The 13460-nt window shown below is 46.8% G+C and overlaps 2 protein-coding genes across 2 annotated transcripts; one reads left to right on the top strand and one right to left on the bottom strand.

Moving 5' to 3' along the window:
* Nucleotides 1–246: 246 nt before the first annotated feature.
* dapk2a (death-associated protein kinase 2a) lies at nt 247–7627 on the bottom strand. Its single transcript, XM_084022100.1, has 9 exons — nt 7518–7627; nt 7218–7361; nt 4643–4864; nt 4407–4545; nt 3014–3143; nt 2610–2685; nt 2359–2511; nt 1684–1729; nt 247–1602 (listed from the first exon to the last, which is right to left on the bottom strand). Exons 2-9 carry the CDS (start codon nt 7277–7279, stop codon nt 937–939), a joined length of 1494 nt encoding a protein of 497 aa, XP_083878226.1. The 5' UTR covers nt 7280–7361; nt 7518–7627; the 3' UTR covers nt 247–936.
* A 1746-nt stretch (nt 7628–9373) lies between these two features.
* Nucleotides 9374–12977, top strand: sh2d7 (SH2 domain containing 7). Its single transcript, XM_084006441.1, has 6 exons — nt 9374–9638; nt 10381–10470; nt 10572–10737; nt 11248–11493; nt 11936–12637; nt 12729–12977. Exons 1-6 carry the CDS (start codon nt 9496–9498, stop codon nt 12771–12773), a joined length of 1392 nt encoding a protein of 463 aa, XP_083862567.1. The 5' UTR covers nt 9374–9495; the 3' UTR covers nt 12774–12977.
* Nucleotides 12978–13460: the final 483 nt, after the last annotated feature.

Below are 13460 nucleotides of genomic sequence, written 5' to 3'. Positions count from 1 at the left end.
GCAGCTACAATCATGGACAAATTTACAAAGTCAATATTGTGCAAGCGAGGGTGCGTAAACATCAGCTGACTGTCATCGCGTTGATCAATCTGACCTTGTGAGCGGGAGGAGATGCACCGAGCCGACTCTTTAGACACTCGTACCTGGTCTGTGGGGGGTTTGATGATTGGCTTCAATGCAGAGGACAGATGGCATGCTTGTGACAATGAATAAAACGTTAAATAACACACATCCATGGTACTGACGGGGTTTGTGGTTTTTATATTAATCTATCATAGACACAAGACAAAGTCAGCACACGCCACAACAGACTGATTACAAGTTAAAGGGAAACGCTCCCGCTGCACATTTCTTACAGTTATTATGAGATTAGATTCAACTTTACCCTCATTGTGCAGAAAACAAGTACTAAACGCAGCTCAGCGTCCAACCAGTCGTCTGCAAAGAGACTTCAGCACCATCAACCAGACTCCATCCAGAAAACCAGCGTTTTAACAGCAGTTATCTTGTGGTCTGCAGACAGACCTAACAAAGCATGACTCAGCACTTTTTACTGATCACCATCATGATGGAGTTATTTCAGCATCCTTAACATCTGGTTATTGATATTAAATCACAGATCAATACTTGATTCTGGGTCCTCCAGCTGTGGTGAACCAGCCCACGTGGGTCTTGCTAGACCCAATGAGTCCAGCTTGATGAAATCCTCTGGATGATGTCATGAACCCAGACAGGACAGGGTCTGGTTTCCTGGTGGATCCGAGACTTCAAAATGTAAAAGCAGCGATAGTGGGGATTCCAGCCAGGATGGAGGAGACCTGGTTGGGGGTCTACATGGAGGTGAAGCCCCGCCTCCTCTCCGGCAAATGACCCTGTGGTCTTTGGTAACGCGAGGCAATTTCCCACCCTGTGACTAACGGTGGAAGTGCTGAACCTTTATCTTTGCTGTCCGGTCTCAAAGTCCAGGCCGACCCCAGACAGCAGCTCCCCCCCACAGGACCGGTTCAGCAGCTCCTTCAGGGCCTCGTTCACGTCATTGTTGCTGAAGACGGTGGAGAAGCTGCAGCTCGGATACCCGCCGCCACCGCCGGCGTCGTCGTCTGCGGGGAACGAACCCATCACCTCCTGCACCCACTTCAGCTCGCCGCTGAGCTCCAGGCGCAGTGCATCGAAGCGGCTCCGGCGCTCCTGGAAGCGGCCGGCGACGGCGCCGAGGCTGCAGCCGAACGCCTGCATGTCGTCCTGCAGGCCCCTCTTGAAGGCCTCCACCTTGCGGAACTCGTAGCGGACCTGCGACAGCTCATGGCGCAGGTCCTCGCTCTCCTCCTTGTACCAGGCCTCCTTCTCGTTGTACCGGGACACCATGGCGTCGATGTCCTCCTGCAGGGAGTCGTGAGCCGCCGCCAGGCCGGCGAAGGAGCTCTCCATCTGGTCGATGTCCTCCACCACCTGGGCGAAGCGCTCAAAGTTGACGTAGGTGTTGTTGGGCGGCATGCTGGAGTGCGACTTGATGGTGTACTCCCTCAGGCGCTTGGTCTTCAGCTGGCGGCGCTCCCGCTTCCTCGGCTCCTGGGCTTTGTTCTCCTCCTTGTGCTCGTTGGACTTTAAAAGAAGGTGGAGTCAGAAACGTGCAGCTTATCAAAGATATTCACCCAATTCTGTGTGTAAAGGTTTCCACATTACCTTGATCCACGGGTGGTTGAGAGCGTCTTGGATCGTTAATCTTTTCCTGAGAAAAAAAAAAAAAAAAAAAAACAGAGCCGAGAGAGAGGGGGGGCAACATTTAGAGACAAAAAAGTGGCACTTTATTACGATGCTAACAACCAGCATCTATGCTAGCTACCTTCCCATGAATGTATGTTTCTAATGAATCATTCCAACGTGTGACAACGCCTCGTTAACCTCGTTAAGGTCCTTAGGGTGATGATGTTGATGCTTCTATTCATATGAGGCCATGTTGTCATCTTATGGGTGTTTATTGATCGGGGCGGTTGGGCTAAGATGCTAGCGGTAGCTTTCACTTGTCTTTCACTTGTGATATAAAGAAGTTGCTTGGTTCTGCTAACACCAGATGTTTGCCGTTGCTATGACAACGAGTGAACGCTACCGCTAGCATCATAGCCCAACTGCCCCGATCAATAAAACGGTCCTTAACAAGGCCTTGTCACATGTTGTGATGTATTAATTAGAGAAATAAATGCCAACATTCATACGTAGTTAGCTAGCATAAATGCTGGTTATTAGCATTGTAATAAACTCGCAAATTTGCCACTTTTTTGTCGGAATTTTGCACCCTCTCTCAGGTTCCTACAGTCGTAGAAACGTGACTAAACTCTGGACAACAACGTCCGATCTCACTTCTTATCCTCCTCCAGCAGCTGGCCGATGAACTTCTTGGCCAAGTCGCTGGTGTGACAGAAGAACTCCTCGTCGAACTCGTAGTTGACGGCGGAAATGTTGCCCAGTGTGTCCTGCTTGGTCTCCCCGAGGAACGGCGACGCCCCGCTCAGCCTGGACCGGGAGACAAAGAGCGGGAAAAGAGTGGTTCATGGAGGGGAAGCCAGGCGCCTCTCTAAAGCGGCGTGTCGGCGTGTCGGCGGTGCACTTGCAGGATGTAGGTGATGACCCCGATGCTCCACATGTCGGCCTCCAACCCCAGCGGCTCGTAGTTGACGATCTCCGGCGCTGCAACGCAAACGGACGAAGCACTTAAGCATCACTTTCCTTCCTCCCTTATCTTTTTTATTGGTCTTACAGTGAGGCAGCAGCCTTTTTGTTTTAACTTTTTATGTAGTTTATTTTTTTAAATATAACAGAACATTTCCTGAAGTAGAACCTAAGAGAAAATAAACAAATATAAAAGTAAAAAAATCAAAAATGAATAGCAATAAATTATTAATAATAACAAAAAAATACAAAAGTAAAAAATAAAAATAAAAAATGGCAAAAAAGCAATAATACTAACAAATAAAATAAATAAAAAATAGTGATGATGAGCGTTTAAGTGTCTCACCTACAAACTCGGGCGTCCCGAAGATGTTTTTGAACTCGACGCCGGCTTCAATCTTGTGGGCGAGACCGAAATCAATAAGTTTGATTCTCGGCAAGGGCACGTTCTTGTCCAGCAGCATGATGTTCTCAGGCTGGAGGGAGAGAGAGAGAGAGACAGAGACAGAGAGAGAGAGAGAGAGAGACATTAACTGTTAAATCGTTACATTGCAAAAAGGTGCAAAAACGTCTGACAACAGAAAACTCAAAGTTGCTGTGCCCAGCAGCAGTTAGTCTTATTTTCCAGATGAAACACAGCTAATAGCTCCCCCTAGTGGATTAAATCCACTTTACTCATCTCTCTCCTGGTAGAACAAGCTGACAGCCCAATAAAGGTTGAAACATCAGAAATCACCGTCTCCAATGTACAGAAAAACGGGAATGAGGCTCAACTTTTGTTTAGACGCTCAGATGTTTAGATCCATCTGAAAAAATGCTTTGCAAAATAAGTAATAATTACTTTTATTCTATATTTTCTTTTTTATCCTTAAAGGTCCTTAAAGTGCTCAGAAAAACAGAAGATCGTTGTCTCAAATACGAAGGATTGAAAAATACAAACAAACACACTGACTCAACCATGAAGCCCCAAAGCTGCTGATCCTGGATCAGTCAGAATAACAGAAACGGTCACATGGTTGACAGCTGCTTGTCACTTGATATGACCTCAGGACACGTTCGAGGTCAGAGGTCACGTTTGCAGATTTACTTGCATCTCTTTGTAGATGTTGATGATGTGTTATTGTCGTCATTTTTTTAGTCTCCTCGTAGTCATTCTCCATCTCCTGGTAATCATAATCATGGGCATGTATGAGGGTGGGATAAGCCCCGCCCACACACACACACACACACACTTTAACTGTGTCAAAAGTCAAAAGTGCATCGGTCTGTCCACTCGGCTTTCCACCAGAAACGGACGTGGAAAGCTCACAAACGTGGGGGCGGAGCCAACTTGCAGGTCACGGTGTGGTCCCTGATATTTAAACAGTCCTTTTTGTTTTGATCTTGAAATCACAGAACTGTGTTTCTGGGGGACCGCCTCCCAAAAAGATGCTGAGTCACTCTGAGGAATGAACTTTGGAGCGTGAACCAAAAAGCTCTCAGCTCAGCTGAATCGCATCATTTCAGTGTGACTGTGACTTATAAAGTCAGAACTGTGACATCAGGCCTCTCGCCTCGTATACCGGTATATCTTCTCTAGACTGACCAGGTCTACACAGATCTTGTCTACACAGATCTGGTCTACCCACGTCTGGTCTACTCAGACAGGCTGAAGGAGCAGAGATCTGGTTTCTCCAGAGCGTCAACACTGAAGAACAGTTCAGAAGCTGATCACATGTTAGAGTCTGGTCTGGACGCACCTTGAGATCGAAGTGGGCGATCTTGCGGGCGTGGAGGTAGTTGACCCCCTCCAGGATCTGCTTGATGAACTGCGTGGCCTCTTCCTCGCTGAGAGACTCCTTCTGGGCCAGGAAGTCGAACAGCTCCCCCCCAGAGACCCTGAGAACAAAGTGCTGATCAGCCCAACGTCGACTGGAATCTAAAACACATTTCTGTGAATCATCGATGATGTCACGCAAGCACACGGCGAGCTCACAGCTCCAGGATCAGCACCACGTCGGTGCGGTTCTCGTAGACGTCGTGCAGCGTGACGATGTTGGCGTGCTGGATCTGCTGCAGGATGTCCACCTCCCGCTCGATCTCCTCGCGCCGCACGCCGCGGGAGCTCGCCATGCTCTGCCGCTTCTTGATGAACTTGGCGGCGAACGCCCGGCCCGTGCTTTTCTCTCTGCATTGCTTCACGATGGCGAACTGCCCACTGCAACGCAGGAGGAGGGGGAGGAGTCACGGGAGGTTTTAATTCACTTCATTAAGTGCAAAGAGATTTAAAAACCATGTTTGAGCTCATCACAGGTGGAGCTGCTCGTGTATCAGTCAAATGATTGCAGCAGAAATGCCAAAAACAAGATGATTTTTCTCCTTACATATCAGTCACAAAAAACATACCACACCAGGGTGGCCTTTTATTGTGGGCAGTATAAGGTACACCTGTGCACTAATCATGATGTCAGATCAGCATCTTGATGTGGCACACCTGTGAGGTGGGATGGATTATCTCAGCAAAGCAGAAGTGCTCACTATCACACATTTAGACAGATTTGTGAACAATGTTTGAGAGAAATGGTAATATTGTGTATCTGGAATGAATTTTAGATCTTTAAGTCCATCTCATGAAAAATGGGAGCAAAAACAAAAAAGTGTTGCGTTTATATTTTTGTTGAGTGTATGTATATATGTGTATATATATATATATATATATATATATATATATATATATATATATATATATATATATATAAAGACAGACAGACAGTAGTTAACATCCAAAAGGCCAAACGGCTGCTGTGGTTATTTGTGGTTCTGGTTTGAAGGGTTTGTAATCTGACGCTGCACTTCCTCGTGTGCAGCAGGTCTGAGATCAGATACAGTCGCCTCCCAGCTAAAGATAGAGTCCTTTAAAAAAGCAGCTTAACACACGCAACAGTCATCTCCACTTAACCACCACAGCAACTGGACCTGAAACCCCAGACAGTAAAACAGACATCACAGTTTCTCTTACCGACGTCATTCAAAGCAGAGTTTACTGTGAGACGATTTCTCAGTGAACGGAGGAACACGAGGAAGCTTTGGCTCGTAATCCGACAAACAGACGAGGTGTGTGAGGTGTGTGTGGTGTGTGATGTGTGTGAGGTGTGTGGTGTGTGATGTGTGTGATGTGTGAGGTGTGTGAGGTGTGTGTGATGTGTGATATGTGTGTGATGTGTGTGAGATGTGTGTGATGTGTGTGGTGTGTGTGAGGTGTGTGTGATGTGTGTGAGGTGTGTGATGTGTGAGGTGTGTGTGTGATGTGTGATATGTGTGTGATGTGTGTGAGATGTGTGTGATGTGTGTGGTGTGTGTGTGAGGTGTGTGAGGTGTGTGTGGTGTGTGTGGTGTGAGGTGTGTGTGGTGTGTGATGTGTGTGAGGTGTGTGAGGTGTGTGATGTGTGTGATGTGTGTGAGGTGTGTGATGTGTGAGGTGTGTGTGTGATGTGTGAGATGTGTGTGGTGTGTGTGAGGTGTGTGAGGTGTGTGTGAGGTGTGTGAGGTGTGTGGTGTGTGTGGTGTGTGTGGTGTGTGAGGTGTGTGATGTGTGTGAGGTTTGTGATGTGTGTGTGATGTGTGTGTGATGTGTGTGTGATGTGTGTGTGAGGTGTGTGATGTGTGTGAGGTGTGTGATGTGTGTGAGGTGTGTGTGATGTGTGTGATGTGTGTGAGGTGTGTGATGTGTGTGTGAGGTGTGTGATGTGTGTGTGAGGTGTGTGAGGTGTGTGATGTGTGTGATGTGTGTGATGTGTGTGTGAGGTGTGTGATGTGTGTGTGAGGTGTGTGATGTGTGTGTGATGTGTGTGTGAGGTGTGTGATGTGTGTGTGAGGTGTGTGAGGTGTGTGAGGTGTGTGATGTGTGTGATGTGTGTGTGAGGTGTGTGATGTGTGTGTGAGGTGTGTGAGGTGTGTGATGTGTGTGATGTGTGTGTGAGGTGTGTGATGTGTGTGTGAGGTGTGTGATGTGTGTGTGAGGTGTGTGATGTGTGTGATGTGTGTGATGTGTGTGTGATGTGTGTTGTTGCCTGATATAATAATAAATACATGAATAAATAACTAAATATATTAATAGTTGTTAATACTTCTATTATTTAAATTATTGTCCACGTATTTATGTATTTATCCATCTCAAGGTTTGTGTACTGCCGTACATGATTAGCCAATTTTAAGAAGTACAAATAGAATGTTCAGGTATCTTGTAATTTTACTTGAGTATTTATTTCTGTGTACTTTTCCTCCCTACATGTTCAAACTAATATCTTTCTACTCGTCACATTTTCTCCTTGACGCCAGATTATGTTAGACTTAAAAATAGCCGGTAGAAATGTCCTTCATAGGCATACTTTTACTTTCTACGTTGAGTACATGTAAGTACTTTAACATTTAACACACTACTTCTACTGGAGTATTTACTTCTACTTTTGACACCTCTGAAGTCCTCCTGTCGTGTGTGGAAGTGTCCGATTTCCATTGAACGTCCCACCATTGACTCGTCACATCAGACAGGAGCGCGTGCGCCGCCTTACCTGCCCAACTCTTCGCCGATGTCGTAGAAGTCCTCCACTCTCTGCTGCTTGAACGGGTCCATGCCGACTCCTCGTCCCGGACTCCTCGCTGGTCTCCCGGATCTCTCTTCACCTGGCAGCGGCCGGCCGCAGTGACGTCATCATCTGGGGAGAGAAAATAAACGCGTCTCCACAAATAGCTAATGAACGTAACATGCATATCCTGTCCCACCTGTTGGTTCACTGATCTACAGACTGTTTCTGTAAATCTCACCTTTTATAATCCGACATATTTTTTTTTAATAAAATAAGAAGTCTTACGGAGTTGAAACGCGTTGGTCGTGGTCAGCATGTCCTCCTGTCCGCGTCACGTTGAGTACAGGACGCGAGGACTCACGCACGAGGAAGGGGGAGCGTCACACCGGACTTCATTCAGAAAACTACTAATTTAACGTAGCATCGCTTACAGCTGCACGCCTTTTCCCTGACGATACTGTGAACACTTACGTGTAAACATGAGGAAACGGAGAGTTTCAGGTGAATTATCATCACGCCGAATCGAAGAGTGACACGCGCCGATTTAGACGATGCGATCACACGTGTTAAATGAGTCACGTGCCTTCGCAGAAACGTAATTCAGGTTTTACTTCGCAATAATATCAACGAGGTTCGGCGTGACCGTGTCTGTGCCTGCGTGCGTGCGCGCGCCCTGCCCCCTCTGACCATCTGTTCAGCTCGCGCGTGAACTTATGACACCTGTTGTCTCGCGCGCTCTAGCAAACTGCCAACTCTTTTTTCGTTTTCGTATTTTATTAAGGTTGGTGAATTATAACAATTACTATTAAAAATTATGTTGATGAAAATTGTATTTATTGACCATGAATTCTGATCAATAAAGATATTGATATTTTTATTTTTAAACAATTGCACACCCCTTCACTCCCTTCAAATAAAAGCTGGCCATCTTCATATTATTCAATCAGCAACAAAATACGTTTTACAGTTAGTGTAATAATAGTTTTATAATACTTGATTATATTATATTATTATAATACACGAAAAATCTAAATGTGCAGATTGTCATTTGATTTTCTGATCACATTCCTGCTCACAAGAGAATGAACCCCTTTCATCACCACCTTCATCCAAAGAGGATTTTGTAATGTGAGGTGTAATGACTGTTGCATCCTGTAGGGGGCAACCTTTTAACCCTGCTTGACGGGTGGCGGTGTTTGTTGGTTGGTCCAGACTGAAATATTTCAGCTACTAGAGCATGGATCATCATGAAATCTGCTTCAGACATTCATGTTCCCCAGAGGATGGATCCTAGTGATTTTGGTGATGCCCTGACTTTTCAATGTGCTCCGTTATGACAGTTCTGAGTAGAATATCTGGACAACTACTGCATGGATTGTCATGAAACCCTCATTGTCATGTTCCCCAGAGGATCCTCCTAAGTTTGGTGATCCTCTAACTTTTCAAGTAGTGCCACCATGAGGTTGACATTTGTAATGTGAGCAAAGTGTCATTTTGAATATTGGCTGGATTGCTACAGTGTTTGGTTCATTCATGTTCCCCAGAGGATGGATCCTAGTGATTTTGGTGATGCCCTGACTTTTCAATTTGCTCCACCATGACAGTTCTGCGTAGAATATCTGGACAACTACTTGGTTTGTCATGAAATCTTCCACTGGTATTCATGTTCCCTAGAGGATCCTCCTAAGTTTGGTGATCCTCACTTTTCAAGTAGTGCCACCATGTGGTTGACATTTGTAATGTGAGCAAAGTGTCTTTTTGAATATTGGCTGGATTGCGATGGTGTTTGTTCACACAATCGTGTTCCCCTCAGGATGAATCTCAATAACTTTGGTTCCTTTACATCTAGTGCCATCATCAGGCGTTTTATATAAATATGGTTCCAGACCAGCGAATGGCTGCTGCATTTTAACCTCGTTGGGATAAAAAAAAAAGCACACAAACAAATACATATTCATGGTCCCGTCCTCAGGTCCTCCGGTGAGTTAATCAGATAAAAAGAAAAAGGCACGATGACACCAAGTGGGTTTAAAGTGTAGATCTGGGACCAGGAACCCAGATAGTAAAATGAAAGTGGCAGCCGGCTGTGAGCCAGAGGAGCCATCGGCAGATAAACTGAGACAATACGGCTCATTCAGGCGGCAGCAGCAGTCAAATGAGGCCCGGCTTCTTCCTTTAGAGAGGTAAAGGTCATCGGAGAGAGAGAGAGAGGGAGAGAGAGCACGGTGCCGGCTGCTGACACACCTGTGGAGGACGGAGGAAGATGTCGGCCGTCGACCTGCACATGGAGGCGCCGGACGGAGGCCTGAAGGAGCTGGTCCTGAGGTGGTTCACCGAGACCCAGGCGCCCCACGTCCTCAACAACGGGAGCTTCCCCGACTGGTTTCAGGGCTTCGCTGCACGAAAGTAAGAGTCACCGGATCTGACGGAGCGGGAGACGCTTGTGTGTGGAAACTACTTTTTAAAAGGCTTGTCTTTGGTTCTAACGTGGCATTTAATTCAACTTTACTCGAATAGATTTCTGCAGGAGATTATGTTTATCTGTTAGTTGCCGGGGCCACACCTACCGACCACACTGAGGTCAAACTGTGGTGAAGGATGCAGCTAGTAGGGTTTATTAAAAGTACAATAGGCTAAAACTATCTCCACCAAAGAAGGGGAAGTAGTGCTCACTACTGCATCTGCAGTAGAGTTCACCTGCATGGTCTGATTATGCTGGAATTGAACGATGATAAGCGTTAAATAACCATCTAGAAACAGCCAACACCGATGGACTCGTGGGTCACATAGAGGCCTCGGGATTAAAGAGGACCCGTTGGTGTGTTATTTAGTTTTTCTGGTGCATGTTAAAGGTCTCCAGAGATGCAAAGTCTAAAATCCATCATAAATGCATTTCTTATTAATTCAATTCTCCATTTATAAGACATAAGAACATGATGATCACCTTCCAGATATAAAGGCTGTTTGCAGGGTGAAGCACTGATCAGGGATCTGGTCTAACCGCTGCACTAACAATGAGGCGTTTCTGTTTGTCTTCCTACCCCTCTCTCATGCACATCGTTCAGGATGAAACAATGACATGGCCGGTGGTATTTTTAAATCTCATTTGCCTGTGGGTTTGTCTAATTGGTGTATGTTTTGCCGTCAGGGACACAGAAGATCTGCTGAGCGATAAAGCTCTGGGCTGTTTTCTCATCCGCCTCAGCGATAAAGCCATCGGCTACATCCTGTCCTACAAGTGAGTCTGTTCAACATTGTTCATTTGCATTCTTTGCTGCCCTTTCTGATGAATCTCACACCGTCACGTCGCGCTTTTTGGTTTCCCTCCAAAACAAAAAGGGGCCTCGACAGGTGCCGCCACTTTGTCATCACCCAGAATCCAGACGGACAGTTCGGCGTATCGGGAGACTGTCAGACACACGGCAGCCTCGCCGCGCTGATCGAGCATTACAAAGTCAGCCCCATCCAGCCCTTCGGGGAATACCTGACCTCCAGCTGCTACGAGGTGAGGAGGGGCCTTCGTTTGTAGTAAACCTTAAAGGCAGAGTAGGAAAAACTGATTTTCAACGCATCACCGAACCGTAAAAGTCCCGCCCCCTTCGTTCAGACCTCTGTTCAAAGCCCCGCCCAAACGAGTGCTCGAGATCGGCAGAGTGCAAACAGGAAGTAAGCATTGACTGACAGGCAGGCAATCCAATCATTTTCCCCGGACCAACTTTTTTGATTGGACAGGGTTTTTACAGTCCTGCCATTTTTTAAAATGTGTTTTATGTCATTGCTATCGGTATGTTACGAGGATTTCAAGTAATATCACAGAAAGTGTTCCTGAGTAGAATCACCTCCTGGGATCGTTTGGTTCGGCGATGCGTGCGAAGTGCTTTTTTCCAAATGACCAACTCAACTTTTAAGACAAATGCAATCAGATCTCAGACGCATTAACCGCTACACTCGTTTAAATTTGATCCGTGCTCCGTAGTATTAATTCTTAGACGATAACGGTGCTTGTGATTTCCAGGAGGACGCAGGTGAGCTGTACGACGTGGTGACCCACAACGCCACAGGGAAGACCGGGGTGAGTGTCCAAGCTCTGCGGAATCTGTGGGACCAGAAGCAAGATCGTCACGGCAACGACCCCGGTAACAAACGAGGGATCCAGCTGCAAAGTGACGCGGCTATGGTTCAGCCGCCGGCACTGCCGCTTAAATCCCAAAACAGGAAGCTGACGGTAACGGTGTCCGTAGACACGGTGTCCCTCTCACAGGTACGACCACGCAGCGGCGGCTAGCTAAAGACCTGGGAAAGAAGAAGCCTGAATTTCATGGATTTACTGTGTATTCAAATTTAAATCAGACCAATGGAGCAGGATGGTCAGAGCGGCGGCCATCTTTACATTTACCGTTGCCATAGTGACAGGGCCGGCCCGAGGCATAAATCTTAACGAATTTAGGTATTGCCATTCTCCAGCTGGCCATGCCCAAAATGCACCAGCAGGAAATCACATCTACCAAATTCAGGATTTGATGGGGGAGGACCTCCAGACCCCCCCTCCTCTGTTTACACACACTTTTGAACAAATAGGGTGTGTGTGGGGGGGGGAGGGGATCTTAATGCATCTGTGTCCAGGGGGACAGTAGTTCATAATCCGTCACTGTATTGCGTTTTGGTTGATGATTGTTTTGTCTTCTGGTATTCCCGTCTTTCAGGGCGTCCCTCCGCTACCGAAGAGAGGCGGCATCCCTCAGGGCTTCGCCCAGAGCGGATCTTTGCCCGACACGGCACCACATCCAGGCGAAGCCGAGACCAACGCGAACCAATCAGAGCGACTCTGGAGAAACACAACGCCAACAGAGCCGACGTCAACGTCCAACTCATTCGATGCCGCTGACGCAAGCCATCCAGGTGACCTTTGTCCACCAGAGGTCATGTACTCGGAGCTGAGACAGGTGGAGAGCAGAAGCCCGTCTCTACCAAGACTGGACAGCAACACAGAGGAGCAGGAGGAAGAGGAGCAGGAGGAAGAGGAGGAGTACTCGAACCAGCTCAGTCGCCCCCCCTTCTCAACAGCATCTATCCCAGCCACTCCTGGGAAGAGGGTCACCTGTCACACCTACTCCCTCCACGATCCCAGAGACGGCTCCGGCAGCTCCTGGTCAGAGCACCAGGGCGGCGCTGTGGGAATGTCCCGGTCCAACCCGCTGTACAAGCCGGCTCAGGGGCCCGGGGGGATTTCAGCTCAGCCGGGGGACAGCATGTATGCCGAGGTCCTCCAGAGGCCGACGCCCACCGGGCTGCCAGAAAACACCTACGAGCAACTCCCTGGGGAGGCGGCGGCCGCCCAGGGCAACACGTACGAGCTGCTGGAGGACGTGAAGACCCAGAAGTCCAAATACACCTGGGGGACCAATGTAAGTACACAGAATAATGACAGCTGTTGATGTTATTAGGAGCAGAAATGTAGATTTTAACGTCTGTCCTTTGTTTTTTTCCTGTTTGCAGAACGTGAAATGGAAGAAATTCCTTCCCGATTACAAGAAGAAATAAAAACGACTGTTTAGTATTTTGTTAACTGAGACAGAAATGAAATGAGTATAACAAAATAATCCCTTTATGATACATTTTATTCAGTAAGAAAGTCATGTGGAATGTTTACGCTTCAAAAGTCCCACTTTATATAAATCCAGAGGCACATATGATTATCAAGTTATTTTCCTTTAAATGTATAATGTTTTGTAATAAACAAAATTAAGATCATTTTTATTTGTCATCGTTATTTACTGTCATTGCTCGTAGCAGCTGCCGTTGCAAGTAGCTAGTAGTGGTAGCGGTGACTGCTAGTAGCGGTAGCTGCTGTTGCTAGTAGCTAGTAGTGGTAGCGGTGACTGCTAGTAGCGGTAGCTGCTGTTGCTAGTAGCTAGTAGTGGTAGCGGTGACTGCTAGTAGCGGTAGCTGCTGTTGCTAGTAGTGGTAGCGGTGACTGCTAGTAGCGGTAGCTGCTGTTGTTAGTAGTAGCGATCATTGCTAGTAGCTAGTAGTCATAGTGGTCGTTGCTAGTAGTAGTAGCTGCCGTTGCTAGTAGTCGCGGTTTTTGCTGCTGTTAAGTATTTTAATAAATTGTAGGTGATCAAATATTTTGTCACTGAACATTTTCTATTATCATTAAATTCAGACCATTTTTTTTATTTAAAAGTAAATCTTCACTAACGTTGAGGCTTGCGTCACTATGCATCA

Source organism: Eutrigla gurnardus, assembly GCF_963514095.1.
Source record: "Eutrigla gurnardus genome assembly, chromosome: 1".
Taxonomy (NCBI): domain Eukaryota; kingdom Metazoa; phylum Chordata; class Actinopteri; order Perciformes; family Triglidae; genus Eutrigla; species Eutrigla gurnardus.
Note: the sequence above shows the minus strand (reverse complement) of the source record. Positions and strands in the feature narration are given on the sequence as shown.